The 16,696-nt window shown below is 38.1% G+C and overlaps 1 protein-coding gene across 1 annotated transcript; it reads left to right on the top strand.

Moving 5' to 3' along the window:
• On the top strand, positions 4,414–15,984 carry LOC109235336 (probable mitochondrial-processing peptidase subunit beta, mitochondrial). The gene is made up of 9 exons (XM_019401399.1): positions 4,414–5,160; positions 8,399–8,563; positions 8,943–9,080; positions 9,177–9,328; positions 9,589–9,697; positions 13,875–13,973; positions 14,152–14,217; positions 15,221–15,328; positions 15,624–15,984. The coding sequence occupies exons 1-9, from the start codon at positions 4,489–4,491 to the stop codon at positions 15,708–15,710; spliced, it is 1,596 nt and encodes a 531-aa protein (XP_019256944.1). The 5' UTR covers positions 4,414–4,488; the 3' UTR covers positions 15,711–15,984.

Genomic DNA, 16,696 nt, shown 5'->3' with positions numbered 1-16,696 from the left:
AAAAGTAAATTTACTTTCGATAAAGAATAATATAAAAATATCATTCAAAGAAAGAATAAAATGGTCTTTCAGCTTTCGTAGGGTGTATTTACTTTGGGCTTTGGGTGTTACACCCTGTGCGTCCCAAGGCAACGTATAATGAATATGAGACTTGTTAATCATGATTTAAATGAGTTTAAAGTCATAATATGACTATATAGGATGTTTGGATAGAAAATATAAAGTTTGGGAAAAATCGGATTTAAGTTGCGGAAAAACCGACTAAGAATTTGCCTTGTAATGGAGCTTTTTAGAAATAAATTTCGTGTGATATATGAGGTCTTTTTGGGACATATTATACACCAAATTGAAGGTCTTGGAATGTAGTTTCCAATGCACTTAACCGTTTGTTCATACGACATCCGGGTAAAAAGATATAAGCGTCGGAAGATGAGCCAATGCGAGGGTGCCAAGCTAGCACCTCTTTGACTTTTCAAAAGTTTATATATAGGTTTTACCTCGTCTCTCTCTTCACTTTTACATAGAGCCCGACCAGAGAACACCATAAAACCCTATACTAAAGCTCTCCAAAGAGTTTCAAAGAATACTAACATCCAGAGTACAAAATCGAGAAGCGATAACATCAGAACGATCCCTACGACGTAAGTATCATTATACCGTCTCTCTTTTTTCTTTGTAGTTTCAATTTTTGCAAGATACTTCATATTTAAGAAACATGTAACTTCTGTAATTAATTTTTTAAATATCAAGGAAGGTTGATAAATTGGTTTCCTAATAGTTAGAACTCACGGGACGGTGATTGGAAGTCCTGAGTTCGATTTTTTTCCACTTTTAGTGGACTGTTTTGTAGTCCATTTGTTCTGGCCTATTTTGCTGCTGATTTATGGAGTTTGAAAGGATAAAAAAGCATAGAGAAACACCACATATGGTAGGGTAGTAGGTTGGTCGCTCGTCGTTGCATTTTCAGGCTAATTGATAAGTTGTTGATTGGGTGTGTTATGGTATATTTGAGGCTTTTGCTGTATTGAAGGTACCCGATTGTAATTAGGTTGGTTTTGAGTTGCTTATTGTATTGTGTTTGTATCTCGACTATAGTAGGCTTGGGGGAGCAGTAAAATCAGGGGAAATGCAGCTAGCCTTCAAACGCGGGCGGAACTTCACTCTTTTTTAGGAGAGATGCCTACGTACCTTCTCTCAAGTCCCACGTAGTTCACAGTTAATCAGTTTTCTGGCTAATATCTGCTGGTCATGGGACGAATTAGAGTACTTCAACTTGGAAGCTGAAATCCTACCTTTGATATGCCACTTGGATCTCACTCTCCTGAAGTGCTATCCTAAGTGCGTACTGGTTCATCACCGACGGGTGATTTCTGATCACGTAAAAAAAAACCTCGTTCTATTCGTTTTACTTTAGAATCGACTTAACGTTTGAGATACGTAATACACTAACGCCATCTAAGTCGTACATGTATTTCTTTGTTATAGGGTTGGCGCGCTAGTTATCATAAGCTTGTTGTAGAGTTGCATTGACGACTTGAGGTATGTTAAGGCTATCCCTTCTTTTCTTTTGGCATGATCCATATGGTACAACGAAACGAGCAAGCACACAACTTTCACAAATGATTCTATTCTTAGAAGTACTAGGGTTGCCTATATTCTGGATTCTCCATACGTCCTACTATCATATCGTCTGTTCATGGGTCTCATGACGTTCCGAGAGATCTTATTGACTTACTTCATTATGCATTGCATCCATTTATACATGTATATTGACCCATGACCAGATGGCGTTATATACGCGTATAGTATATGCATATGGGGTATGGGGAAAGGTTATGGCGTTATATACGCACCACCACCTGATCAGCTGGTATACGTTTATGATTTCACCCATAGAGGCTGAGATGATATGATGGGATGCCCTCAGAGGCTTGATGATGTTAGCTACGCATATACCTATGCATGACATGACATTTATACGCATATGCATGACATTATAAATGTTTCATGATTCACAGAGCTATTCAGACTTACATGTTGAGTCCTTTACTCCATGTTTCTTTCTTGTCTTTTATATACTGATTTTTATGCCTTACATACTCGGTAATTATTCGTACTGACGCCCCTATTTCTTGGGGGCCTGCGTTTCATGCCCGCAGGTGCATGTAGATAGGCTGACAGTCCCCCTTCTTAGGATCCTTGCTCAGCGAGAGTTGGTGTGCTCCATTTGATCCGGAGCTGCTATTGAGTTTTGGTACGATATTTTTGTATACATAAGGGTATGACGGGGCCCCAGTCCCGTCCTTTATATAGTGTACACTCTATTAGAGGTTTGTAGACATTCATGTGTAGTTAGATAGTATGTGTCCTTGTCGGTTCGCCCTACCGTATTCCGTATGTATATGTATATATGTCTTTTGGGCATATTTTTCCGCGTATGTTATTCACATGATTCAGTAGTTTATTACTAGACGTTATGCATGACCTACACTTATTTTATGTTTATATCTTAGATGTATGCTTAGGGGTGTTCGATAGGTAGAACTCGGGTACTCATCACGCCCCATCGGTTTGGGTGGTGACATTGGGCCTTAATACTTAAAATATATGATCATCATAATTAAATAAATACTCATATTTATGCTCACTCTAATTTGCAACTCTGAAGATTTAAAATATTTAGGCCTCATTTGCTTTTTTTTTAAGATTAAGACGTCTGAATCTGAATACACATCCGAATATCAAGATGTGTATTAAGATTAAGACATTTGAATCTGAATACACATCTGAATATATTAAGATGTGTATTAAGATCTGAATACCAAAAATTAAGACTGTTTGATTTTTAACATCTGAATGCATAAAATTTATCTTTATTTGAAAAAGATCTAATATTCTATCAATAAAATATATAGTTTTTTAAAATATGACAGTTGTTGGTGGTGATGGCTAACGGGTGAATGCCGACTAAAGGCGGTGGTTGGTGGTAGTTTTGGTTGATGATGGTGGTTCATGCTAGTAGCTAGCAGTGATTGGTAGTGGTGGCAATTATGATTGATGATGGTGGTGGTGGGTGGTGATAGTTAATAATGGCGGGTGGTGGTTTGTGATTGAGGAAGGTGGTGGTACGTTATAATGATGGGTGGTGCTGGATGTGGTTGTTAATGGTGATGGGGTGGTTGGTTGTGGTAGTTGAGGTGGATAAGTGTCGACTGTGGGTTAGAATGATGGTGGTCGGAGTGGTGGGATGCTGGATGGTGATGGTCGATAATGGTGGCGGCTATGATTGAGGATGATGGTGGCGTGGTGGTGGTGGCTGAGTATGGTGGTGGTGGCGGTATGGTGGTAGTTGATAATGGTAGGCGGTGTCGGCAGTTAATAATGAATATGTAATATCATCTTAATGAAATTAAGTCTCTGTTACATATCTTAATCATACAGACATATTCAGACCCATTAAGTGATTGTTAAGTAAAAAAAATAAATACACTTAATGATTAAGATCTGAATAATTAAGATTCAGACTTTAAAAACAAACACACTTAATGTTTGAAATCTGAATGATTAATATTCAAACCTCCATTAAGTGCAAACAAACGAGACCTTACTTAATACTCTAATATAAACATCGAGCGAGCGCGAGTTGGGGCTTTGAGCAAAGAAGAGATCTTTACATTTGGCCAAGTCAAAAGAATTGCCGATTCAATTGGCTAAACGTTATAAACCGGTAATTATTTCTTAAGTGGATTAGTTCTGAAATAGTTGACCATCTTAACCAGAACCATAATCCTTAAAATTACTTTGGTTGGTTCCATTTTCATAATTGACCAAAATATTCCCATACTTTGTTAGATAGTAGTAATATAACGAGTTGTACTTCACAGTAATACTGCAATCAAAGGATATACTTAGGGCCCGTTTGGTCATAAGAAAAGTTTTACTTTTTTTTAAAAAATATTTTCACTTTTTTCGGAATTAGTGTTTGGCCATGAAAATTTTAAATTTTACTTAAAAGCTGCTTTTTAAAATTTTCATTTCAATTCACTCACCAAAATTTAAAAACAGCTTCAAATTGAATTCATGTCCAAACACAACTCTAATTTTTAAATATTATTTTCACTTGAACTTTTTTTTTCACTTTTTCCAGAATTTCAAGATTCTTATATCCAAATGCCCACTTAATTAATACTAATTTATAATGAGTTAATAAATTATATACTAACTTATAATTAAGTTAAAATCTCAATAATAAAACTAAATAAATTTTAAAGCTAGTATAATTAAGTAAAATCTCATTCCTTTTTACATAAGTCAAAAAATATTGGGCTTATTTTGCAATTCCACTAATTTCCTCTACGAGAATGAGTAAAAGGGTAAAAGCGTCTTTACATAATCACCACCTATCCTAAAAAGGCAGTATCCTCATTTCTCTTCCACTATTACTTGGAAAACTTTTCACTCCACTTGGCTCCCTTTCAATCCTACACCATGGCCACGCGCCACCTTCTTAACTTCACGCGCCGCTCGCGAATCACTCGTTTTTCCCTTCCACCACCATGTCTAACACTCTCTTCCCGATCCACCACCTCCGTAACCACCTCCCCACCCTCCTCCCCACCCTCCCCACCTCCCCCAGACTTCATGATCTACGATCGCTTAGCTGAACAAGTCAAATCAAAGATCAAGCGCCTCGAAGACCCTAACCCTAAGTTCCTCCAGTACAATTCCCCGCACCCTACCGTAGCGGATCACACCTCAATTCTCTCATCACCGGAGACTAAAATCACCACTCTCCCTAACGGCCTACGTGTCGCTACTGAATCGAACCTGTCATCCTCAACGGCTACTGTCGGAGTTTGGATCGACGCCGGATCTCGATTTGAGACGGAGGAGAATAACGGCGTCGCGCATTTCCTTGAGCATATGATTTTTAAGGGAACGGGGAAACGGCCTATTAGGGCATTGGAAGAGGAAATTGAGAATATGGGAGGGCATTTGAATGCGTATACTTCTAGGGAACAGACTACGTATTTCGCTAAGGTTTTGGGATCTGATGTGCCAAAGGCGATTGATATACTTGGGGATATTTTGCAGAATTCGCTTTTGGAGGAAGATAAGATTGTTCGGGAGCGTAGTGTGATTCTTCGGGAAATGGAAGAGGTATGAGGAAAACAGCTAATCTTTCTCTGATTCACAATGTGTACTGGAATTAGTCTTACTTTGTTATGATTTATTATTGTTCTCCCCCTGCCCTGAAAAAGTGATGGGACAAAGCTCGAAGTATCTATGTTTGGCCTTAATTCGGATATCTGACCACACTTTCTGAAATAAAACTTACTTGATTAGAAACTAGTATACAAGCAAAAGATAAGGCACAATGGAAGAAAAAGATCTATATAGGAATACCAGTTAGTAGAGAATATGTTTTAGTCATGTTAGCAGTTCTACTTTATGTCCCATGTTTTTTTAGGAATTTTCTAGCCTTTTTATTTGATATTTTATTGGCATGAGATGAGTTTAAATGGGGTAACATGGTCAATGAGGATTCATAAAGCCAATACCTCAACTTGTTTGGGATTGATGCATTGTTGTTGTAGAAACTAGTTCAAGACAATCTCTTATAATCAATAAGTAATATCTTGGAAGTGTGTGAAAAAACTGCAGTTAAAGAAAAAGATAGATTGATTCCCTGAATATTGATAGTTTACTCCTTTAAAATGGGACCAAGGGAGTATCAGTTATTCTTAAGATTTGCAAAAAGAAATTATTCTTGTGTTGAAGAAAGTATGATTGAAATGATTGAAATGATTTCAATGATTGTTAGAGCAAAAGAATTTGGGGATGCAATTATCATATAAATACACTGCCATGGTTCTCGAGAGGTTTAAGTGATTCTTTGAGCTGGAAGAAGAAATTGCTGCTTGTAGGAGCTCTTTTAATTTCTAATCCAACTGAAGTTAATGATTTAGAGTACTTATCGTTTAGTTGGGAAGTTGGTTACTTAAGTTGGATAGCTAACCAGAAATAGCGCCCTGCTCTAACAATTTGATTCAGATTATAGTGAGTCTACTTTGTGCTTGTAGGTTCTATCTTTTTAGCTTTCAGAACAGTAGTTTAAGGATAAATTTAAAATGATTTTGTCAAAGCAAATATCTGCAGAGCCTCAGTGAAAGCTGTTACATTTATCTAAAAGTCCTTGAGAAGTATCTTGAGACCATTTATAATGAGATGAAAACGTGCCATGACGGTTCTGCTTGCCTATTTGGGCAAGATACAATAAATTTGGTGAATCTGATCATGTAGAGTTGGATTAAGCAGCTCATCCATATCGCGTGCAGTGTGCTCCAGTGTTTTTGAGAGCGAGAAGCGCAAAAAAGCGACAGGGGCTCGCCTCGCTTCAAAAGCGAAGCGCACGCTTCATTGAAGTGAAGCGCAATTCTTAAAAAACATAGAGTAAACCTTGCAAAGAGACAAACATATATTTATAACATATACATGTTATAATCCTTGCAAAGAGATAAACTGAAAATATAACATATATATATATATATATGTATATATATATATATATATATAAAACTGAATTATATATATATATATATATATATAAAACTGAAATGAGTAAAACCTTAATTAAATTAAATTTAGTAACTGAAATCAGTCGCATTTCAAAGAAAAGGGAAAAAACTGAAAAAAATAATAAGAATTATGTTTAATATACTAAAATCAGCAAAGCAGCAACATTTCAAAACATAATAATTAAGTTTATAAACTGAAATACACACAAAAATTAATAAATGAAGGCTAAATAAGAAGAATAAAAGGGAAAAAAAAGGATAGCTGCCTACCATAGCAGTGAGCAGCAGTCGACGGGAAGAAGAAGAAGAAGAAAGAAGAGAGAAAAAAAGGAGAAGAAAGAAGAAGAAATTACCTGGAGGCTGGACGGACTAGCAGTGATGCTCGATTGAATGGAAAAAGAGAAGAAATGTCTTCACTTTGGGGTCTATGTTTTGTATAATATAAAAAAGACCCAATCTCTTTTTAAAAAACAATTGACCCCTTTTGACTGAAGCGATCGCTTTTTCGCTTCTCGCTTCTGTGCTTCTCGCTTCAGGTGTTGAAGTGATCGCTTTTGATGGTCGAGTCGCCTCAGCTTCCGAAAAGCGATGAGCTGTTGCTTCGCTTCTCGCTTATCGCTTTCTTAAACACTGGTGTGCTCTGCATTTGCTGGTGTATAGTTTTCTAATTTTTGGCATGATGTGTTGTTCCTTTGTGTTATTCTTGACTGGTCAAAGTGGTGGTATTTCATGTTAATCTTTAGCCTGTGCAGAAACAGGCTATATCTGACATGAAAGCTACATGTACTTTCATCACTTTCTTAAAACCTGCTTTCATTTCTCTGCTGCCTGAAAAGTTAGGAATTGGGGGACTTAGTGATTGGAACTGGCACATGATTGGGAATGCAAAAGTTTTCTGGTGCTCCAGAAAGTATCCTCTTTTGGATGAATGGTTGTACAAAAAATGTTTGAGCCATTTTATTTTTTTTTGAAATGGAAAAAAAAAGGCTCAAACATTTTTTGTACAACCATTCAAACATTTTTTGAGCCATTTTATCATATCGATGCACTGTAATTGATTGTCCAAGATGTTTACACATATTGAGATATCTGATTTTGTTCACTGGAGAATGGCGGGATAGGCTAGGCGAGATTTAAAAGCTATAGAGAACAACCGTCTTAGTAAGATGAATTTGCAAATTTATGATTGATTAAAAGAATTTACAAATGGATAGAAAATTGTCACTAACAAATTCTTAGTTGATGAAATGGTTAATTGATTAAAAAGAAAGGGAAATTTTGGCGGGGTATATGTGTCAATCAATCAAAGTGCCAATAACTTGGTCAATATTTTTTCTTTTTTCGGCTTGATATTATCTCTAGCTTCATTCCTGTAGCCAGTGTTATAGTGTTCCTCGCTGTTTGCTCAGAGGCTATCTTTGCTTGCAAATCATTTTGGCTCGTAAATCTGTAGGAGGACAATGGTCAGTAATTGAAATGATTTCAAAATGCTGGTATCCCTAGTTAGTACCTAGTCAGACTAGACAATAACCTCTTTAGCTTCTCCAATGATGGATGACGGTAGTTGTCCATGTAATGTGTCGTTGGTTTGCTTACAATTCAAATCTGTTAAAGAGGTGTTATTGTTCATGTTAAGTCAGGTAGGTTTCCTTATGTTACACTGTTAATTCATCTTTGTAGTTTATTAGAGGAGTTTGTATGTGTACTCTGCAAGTAATTGTAGTATGTGACAATATCTGCTTCTGCTTTCTCTCTGAAGTGCAAATTTTTTCTTTAATCGCAATATTTACCAGTCTCCATGTTGGACAATCTTCTTGTAGGTGGAAAAACAACCGGAGGAAGTCATCTTTGACCAGTTACATACTACTGCATTCCAGTACACTCCATTGGGTAGAACTATTCTTGGACCTGCCCAGAACATTGAGAAAATGACAAGAGCTCATATTCAAGATTACATTTCAACCCACTATGGTGCTCATAGAATGGTACAGAACCTGTCATAGCTGATGTAGTATCTGTTGGTGACTTCCTTGCTAATTTGCTCACCTCTATTTCTAAATTGAATTTCATTGTTTTCATCTGGGGTCGTGTCAAAATGATCTCCATTTCCCTGGAATGTGCATCTTCTCTATAGGAGCAAAGATTGAATGATCCCATTTTTGCTCTTCCTTTTATCAAAATGAATGACAGTTAATCGTTTTCCAGTGTGGTGTTACATTACCTTCCATTCCAAGCCCTAATCATAGATATCTCGAATACAGAAAAGATCACGTGTACGTGAAAAAGGGGGAGTTAAAGTTTTGTTAGTTATGTTCTCAAGCAACTTGTGCCAGACTAAAAGCGACATTTAACTCTTTGCTGTAGGTAATTTCTGCTGCTGGAGCTGTGAAGCATGAAGATGTCGTTGAGCTAGTGAAGAAACATTTTACAAAGCTATCATCTAATCCTATTACCACTTCCCAATTGGTAGCAGATGAGCCAGCAATATTTACAGGTTCAGAGGTGTGGATTCATTACTTAGTTATTACTTTTTTCATTTTATGTGCTTTACTTTTAGTCTTTTACATCTTTACTGATTTTGTCCTCCTACATAAATAGATACGTATCATTGACGATGATCTGCCTCTTGCTCAATTCGCTGTTGCATTTAGTGGAGCATCATGGACAGACCCTGATTCCATAGCTTTGATGGTCATGCAACAAATGCTGGGATCATGGAACAAAACTTCAGGAGGCGGGAAGCACATGGGGTTGGTCCTTCTCATTTACTTACGCAACAAACAAATTACTTTTATATGCTTCAAGAAAAAAAATTTCTAGCCGGCAGCCAATGTGGCCCTTACAGAAAAGACAATAGTGTTTGTTGTTTCTTAATGCTTCATCTATTATTTCCATGCATTTCGGGGCGTTGTTTGGAGATTTTGATTAAATTGTTCTGTTTTCCACAAAATAGAAAGTTGTTGAATTTGCCTTGCTAATTTCTCTTATTTCATTGGTATTCTTTGAACAGTTCAGAGCTTGTCCAAAGGGTGGCCATTAATGAAATAGCTGAGAGTGTGATGGCATTTAACACCAACTATAAAGACACAGGGCTGTTTGGTGTCTATGCTGAAGCCAAGGTCAGTGACTTCAGATATATGGTTCCTACATGCTTGGAAAAACCAATGCTTCCTTTTCTCTCAGACTCTCACATGTATATAGAAATGTTGAGAAGTTCCTGCTTATCTTGAATTACTCTAGTATTAGCCTCTTTTTTTCCTCTTGGAAGTTTGTTTTTACTCAAACTATTTGTATCACTTGAATGGTTAGGTAGAACTGCCAATCTATGTATATTAACTTTTTCAGCTGGTCTTCTCCTTTTGGTGCAATTTTTCTTGGTCAGTGGAAGGGAATGTGTGCATTTAGACCTGGAAACCTGAGTCCATTATGTTGGATTAGTAAGAGCAATTACTCCCAAAAGTTGGCTTCTTCCCTGCCTCTCTTTTGCTATGGACTCGTTGGGCCTTCTTCTTCTGTTTGTGCAATACCTATAAAGTATTCTTTTGTGCTGAACAGATTTCGGTGTCACTATTTTCTGAAACTTTGATGATAATCAAGGAATCTCGGGCAAATCTTTAAATAAGAAACTATAAGAGATGGATATTTCCCAAAGAAAAGGCTAAATTGTTGGAGGGCATCACTCGTTGCTCTTTCTTTTTTCTTCTCCGGCTTTTCTTGTGGACGGTCTTTGTATACTTGGATTACTAATTTAACAGTGCTGAATTGATTTGGAGAAACTGTGGGTGTCCATGCTGCTCATTGTGTATAGAAACACACAGGAATGTCGATGAAATACTTAAGGTTGGGATTACACATTCATTGGAGAAGGAGATTGGGTTCCTTAAAGGAGCATTTAGAGTTTATCCTAGCTGAAATGGGCTGGAAAATTAAGTAAACTTGAGATGTTCTAGAGGATTTGTGGTGGGCGAGGCTGGCTTTGATCCTTTAAAAATCTTGGAACAATGTAGCTGTGAGAAGCTTTTGGTGCAGTCCAGTCTAGTCACTTAAGCTTCTATGATCTTCCTTGGTCTAGGATCTCTTCAGATTCTGATCCAGAATATGCTAGTTTTGAGGATGATAAAACTGAGAAATTAAACACAAGTAATGACTTTAGTGTACCTACATTCCAGGAAATTGTGCACCACAAATAAGAGTCCTGGTTCAGCTGTCCGTTCTGAAGATCACTATGGGTTAATGTTTTTGTCATATAAACAGATAGTATTTTGGTGAAGCAAAGATAAATTTTCCCTCCAATATCACCAAAATAGCTCAATCAGCTCATAGTTGTAATTTTGAAATCCAGAGGTCATGTAGTTGTGCTGATTGATTATTGTAATCAATAAAGAGAACATTGACAATTTTAGGTTATTGTTTCTTTTCTGAACTTCTCATGTCTTTGTGTTGCCTATCCTCCTCTTTGCTCCCAATTACATAGAAAAAATTGAGGATTAACAGAAATGAAAAGAAGAAAGGAAAAGTTATAGAATCTACATTACGTGGACCCTTTAGTTACACTCAAACATACTGTTTTTGGTGGCGATCTGACATGATTTCCGTGCCTCTCTGATCCGACACGCCCCCACGTCTTTGGTCTGGAGTGCAACGCGTGATGTGTAGGTTAGGCGTATGTTACGGATTCGAACCTTTAAGTGGAGAAGGGTGGAAGGGCGGGATCATTATCCAATGTGTCTCGAACTGTGCGCCAGTAATGCTCAGAGATTTCTCGGTTATAAAAAAAAAGACACCATCTCGGGCATGTCAGTACGGAAGAGTTGCCTCTCAGTGTATACTTTTTATTTCGCATAATCTTCTGAGAGAGTTGATGGTCCGTCCTCCCTCGGTGAGAGAGACTTCTTCATTGAGATAGATGCAGCAGCAGGACAGCTCAGTGGCAACTCTTATCACTAGGGTTATGTTTAATTGGAAAAAAAGAAGGTTTTGCTTAACTATGAGATGAACTGGAAAACAGATTGCAATACTTTAATAGGGGTGGATTGCCCAATAATAAATTATGAATCAGGATATCTAAGACAACAACAACAACAACAACAACATACCCAGTATTATCCCACACCGTGGGGTCTGGGGAGGGAGGGTAGTGTGTACGCAGACCTTACCCCTACCTTGTGAGGATAGAGAGGCTGTTTCCAATAGACCCTCGGCTCAGGAAAGCATTAGCACCACATTAATGAAAATATAGACAAGAAAGGACAATACCAAAAAGCCATATAAAAGCAGAACAAAAACAAGACAGTAAGGTGATCAACAATGAAAGAAAACAACGGTTAGTCATAAAAACCTACTACCAACAGAAAGCGAGACTGCGTGCCAATACTACTGTTATGAACACTCTAGACTAACTACTCTAATGCCCTAATCCTCGACCTCCATACCTTCCTATCAATGGTCATGTCCTCGGTCAGCTGAAGCTGCGCCATGTCTTGCCTTATCTCCTCTCCCCACCTCTTTTTTGGCCTACCTCTTCGCAGGCCCTCCAATGTCAACCTCTCACACCTTACCGGGGCGTCTGTGCTCCTCCTCCTAACATGACCAAACCACCTAAGCCGCGCTTCCCGCATCTTGTCCTCAATAGGGGCCACACCCACCTTGTCGCGAATAACCTCATTTCTGATCCTATCTAACCTGGTGTGCCCGCACATCCATCTCAACATCCTCATCTCTGCTACCTTTATCTTCTGGACATCAGCGATCTTGATTGGCCAACACTCAGCCCAATACATCGTTGGTCTGACCACCACTCTGTAGAACTTACCCTTAAGTTTCGGTGGCACCTTCTTGTCACACAGAACAGCGGAAGCGAGTCTCTATTTCATCTATCCCGCCCCAATACGATGTGTGACATCTTCATCAATCTCCCCATCCCCTTGCTACTTGAAACTCCCTCTCCTAGGGATGACCTGCGAATCCAGTCTCACCTCCCCTTCCCCTACTTGAGTCTCGCCACTGAACTTACACTCCAAGTATTCTGTCTTGGTCCTGCTCAACTTGAAACCTTTAGATTTCAGGGTTTGCCTCCGTACCTCTAATTGCGCGTTCACACCCTTCCCCTACTTGAGTCTCGCCACTGAACTTACACTCCCAAGTATTCTGTCTTGGTCCTGCTCAACTTGAAACCTTTAGATTCCAGGGTCTGCCTCCGTACCTCTAATTGCGCGTTCACACCATCTCGCGTCTCGTCAATCAATACAATATCATCTGCAAATAACATACACCACGGCACTCCCCCCCCTCCCCCGGATGTGGCGCGTCAGTACGTCCATCACCAGAGCAAACGAAAAAGGGCCGAGTGCCGACCCCTTGGATGTGGCGCGTCAGTACGTCCATCACCAGAGCAAACAAAAAAGGGCTGAGTGCCGACCCCTGATGCAACCCCATCATAACCGGAAAATGGTCCGAGTCCCCACCCACCGTTCTCACTCGGGTCTTTACTCCATCATACATGTCCTTAATCAACCTAACACAGGCAACAAGTACACCTCTAGCCTCCAAACATCTCCATAAAACCTCCCTCGGAACTTTATCGTACGCTTTTTCTAAGACAATTAAGTTTAAAAGAAATTTGTGTTAGCGTGATACACACGACGAGAAAACAGAGTTACGCTCACTTACATCATGCTTAGAGTTCAATAACTATGATGTTTTAATGATATAGAAACATATTTGCACAACCCCAGAATTACCTGATCCCTTTATTTGTAGTGGTGCTTCTATCTGCATCCTTGAATCCTTAAATTTATGGGAAAGCGAAGCTGACCTATATATTCGTGCTCATATTTAATACCCACACCTGAGTCTGTGTAACATAGTATAGAATACATCTATTGCTTGTCAATTTTGTTTAGAGAGAAATTTCCACTACCTCTGTTTATCCAAATCTCAACTATTCCTGTATCATTAACTTCATATTTGATGAGATTTGCCGTTTTGTGGTCATTGAACTTTTGTTATCACGGTTCATTAGTTCTCCTGTGAATTGGGAACTGGGTAAGGCCATTCCTTCCTGAATTTACAGTAGTAATTTGAAATGTAAAAGCTAGTGATTTAAAATCATATTTCGTTGTACAATTTAGAGGCATTTTTTTTTTTTTAAATTCTGCTCAATTAAGAAACTGTGACTCTAATAATTGTTGTATTAGTAAGATTGCTATTTGAAGCAATTCAAATTCTTCATAACTTGACTAATGACCTATGCATAGGCCCGAAACTTTACTCATCCATGTTTTCTGCTTGTTACAGCCTGATTGCTTGAGTGACTTAGCTTATGTCATCATGCAAGGGATATGCAAGTTATGTTACAGAGTGTCAGAAGCTGATGTCATTCGCGCACGTAATCAGGTATTCGTTTACTCCTCAGCTATTCTTTTGGACCTATTTTAAAGGAGAGCTTATTGCCTCTATTTAATTTGAAGGGGCCTTATTGCCTCTATTTAATTTGAAGGGACCTTTCCCTGTTGACTGGCATGTCTTTTTAGCAATATCAAGAACTTATATTTTATGTACTTAATTTCTGCAGCTCAAATCTTCTTTGATGCTCCACATTGATGGATCGGGCCCTACTGCTGAAGACATTGGACGGCAGGTAAAATCAAGTAGAAAGTATTTCTAACTAGAAACAAGCACAGGAGAGAGCGTTTGGCTCCCTAGGTCAGAGACATTTTTTAGTCTCCTTGTTCTTAACTTCATCAAATAAAGCTACTATCATCATAAAAAATAGAGTAAGGCTCTGCTATAGAATGAAATAGAGGGAGCAGCAGCTCCTCCAAAGCCAACCAAGAAGAAAACACGGATAAGGGTTCAAGAAGAATATGGGAAGAAAATACTCTCTTGGTTCTCCTGATTTAAAAAAGACGGGGCGAGAAGGGAGTGGGAAGAAAATGGGAGGGAAGACTCCATCAGTCACAAATTAACTGGAATTTTCTTCCGAGGCTTAGGCTGTAAATCAAAGTTATGTTTGGTCCCGTAAAAGGGAGGGCAAAGATGAAGGGGATAGACCTTTTGATTTACTTTCTTTTGCAAATTATGGGTCATTTGGTTCTGGTTATTAGATGGAAGGAAAGTAAAAGAGATATGCTTCATCTGAAACCCTTTTCTTTCACTTCTCATCCAATCCTTCATCTTGTAACAACTTTATGTTGAGCTTAAATTAGAGATTTAGCATCTTGGCCTTCAAAAAACTAGGTAACAAGACTAGACCCTTCTAACATCAATACACATTTTGTTTCATGCCTCTGCTGACAGGGTTCTGGGATCACTTACACATTGTGGCAAAAACGTAGCTTTAACTGTCAATTGTTTGATATTACCGTATTTGAGATGAGTCGGAGGAATCATCGAAAGAAACTAGGAACTAAAAAAACTTGTGCCTAGATGCATTGATATTACTGTCACTTTCTTCTAAATGAATGGAACCTGGATGGCTAGATGGTAGAAGCTTTGCCGTAGTTAATTCAATTACCCTCTTTAGTATCTGTGTGCTAGATGCTTTGTGGTTAAAAGGATGACCTTTAATGCATTCTTGTCAACTGATGCTACACTTTGAAATTACTAAATTTACTTATAGTTGAAGTTTTTCTCCCTTTCAGTTAATCACGTATGGCCGCAGAATTCCACATGCTGAGTTATTTTCCAGAATTGACAGGGTCGATGCTGACACTGTCAAGCGAGTTGCAAATCGCTTTATTTTCGACAGGGTAAGTCCTTGAGATCTCCAGTACATCTAGTATCAGTCAATAACTATTTAAAGTTTTAACCCATTTTTAAGAGAGACCGAACTATTTGTCATGATACATTTGAGGAAAGTTAGGTTTAATCTAAAGCTTATTTTCTTCAGTAATACTGAAATAAAAAATAAGTGATTGCACTCGCATTTAACTCCCCATGCTGTAGATTTGCAGGATGTGATTGTTTTTGTTTTATTTTATTATATACATTGGCGAGAATTAACTGTAGGATTGAGCCTTCTTTTCTCCGCTTTTCCCTCTGTAGGACATTGCAATATCAGCAAGGGGACCAATTCAGGATTTGCCTGATTATAACTGGTTCAGACGCAGGACATACTGGTTGCGCTACTAGATTGCTTATTCTTTCCTCATGGCTTAAAGTCATTTTGTTTCCAAATTGGAAGCCTGTCATTGGGCATTATACCACACATGGTCTACAAAAACACTTAGTTAATAAAATAAGTGACAGATTTTGTTTATCACATTCCTTTTTTTGTACATGGTGTTAATGACGAGTAGAAAACACTACTTGCGGAAGCCTTTGGCTGTCAGTTCAGTCAGCATAAATTGGATCTTTTTCTTCTGAAATATATTATGAAAGCATTGGATCTCCCTGTATTAGAATCCTTCGGGTAAAGTATGCCGCTGGTGGTACTGGTTTGTTATATGTATACATACATGCGTAGAGTGCTCTCTCTCTCTCTCTCTCTCTCTCTGCGGTTGCTAATGGTTTTCTTCTGGCAGAATGCTTCGTTTAACCCTCTTAAATTCTGGGGTTTAAGCACCAAGTTACGGGGATTAGGTGGGTCATCCCAGCATTAAATTTGTCATTGTGGGTATTAGTTAAAACATGGATAACATTTATACCAAAATAATGAGATTCTCGATCTCATATATAGGTGGGATTATCTATTTTGGTTATAATTCCAGGAATGGGATAACCTGATTCTGAACCAAATGACACTCAGTGCATTTATATGGATCTTGTACGGTTTAATATACATTTGTAGTTGGGTACATCTGAAGAGTCTGTTTAGTTTGACTTTCACTCCAAGACCCTTGAGGTGGAAGCAACCTCAAGGCTAGTCGAACACACTTTTATGTCTTATATGTATACTTCAAACAAGTAATTTCTCCGTATGTTAAGAATTGAAAATCAAAGTATAGCTATATATTATATATAAAATGCTGGTGAGAATAGAAATCTGAATGCTAACTTCTACATCAATGAATAATTTGAGTCATTGAATTTTGAATCCGAGAAGAAACCCCGTTTCAATTTATTTTCTTACTTCTGTTTCTTGATTTTTCAAGCTTCGCTGCCTCAATACTTCTCGT

This window comes from Nicotiana attenuata, chromosome 12 (assembly GCF_001879085.1).
Source record: "Nicotiana attenuata strain UT chromosome 12, NIATTr2, whole genome shotgun sequence".
NCBI classification, from domain to species: Eukaryota; Viridiplantae; Streptophyta; class Magnoliopsida; order Solanales; family Solanaceae; genus Nicotiana; species Nicotiana attenuata.
Note: the sequence above shows the minus strand (reverse complement) of the source record. Positions and strands in the feature narration are given on the sequence as shown.

Coding starts and splice junctions, on each gene's coding strand:
- LOC109235336 (XM_019401399.1), top strand. CDS start 4,489: ATGGCCACGCGCCACCTTCTTAACTTCACGCGCCGCTCGCGAATCACT. Junction 9,698..13,874: donor GTGTCTATGCTGAAGCCAAG/GTCAGTGACTTC, acceptor TGCTTGTTACAG/CCTGATTGCTTGAGTGACTT. Junction 14,218..15,220: donor CTGAAGACATTGGACGGCAG/GTAAAATCAAGT, acceptor TCTCCCTTTCAG/TTAATCACGTATGGCCGCAG.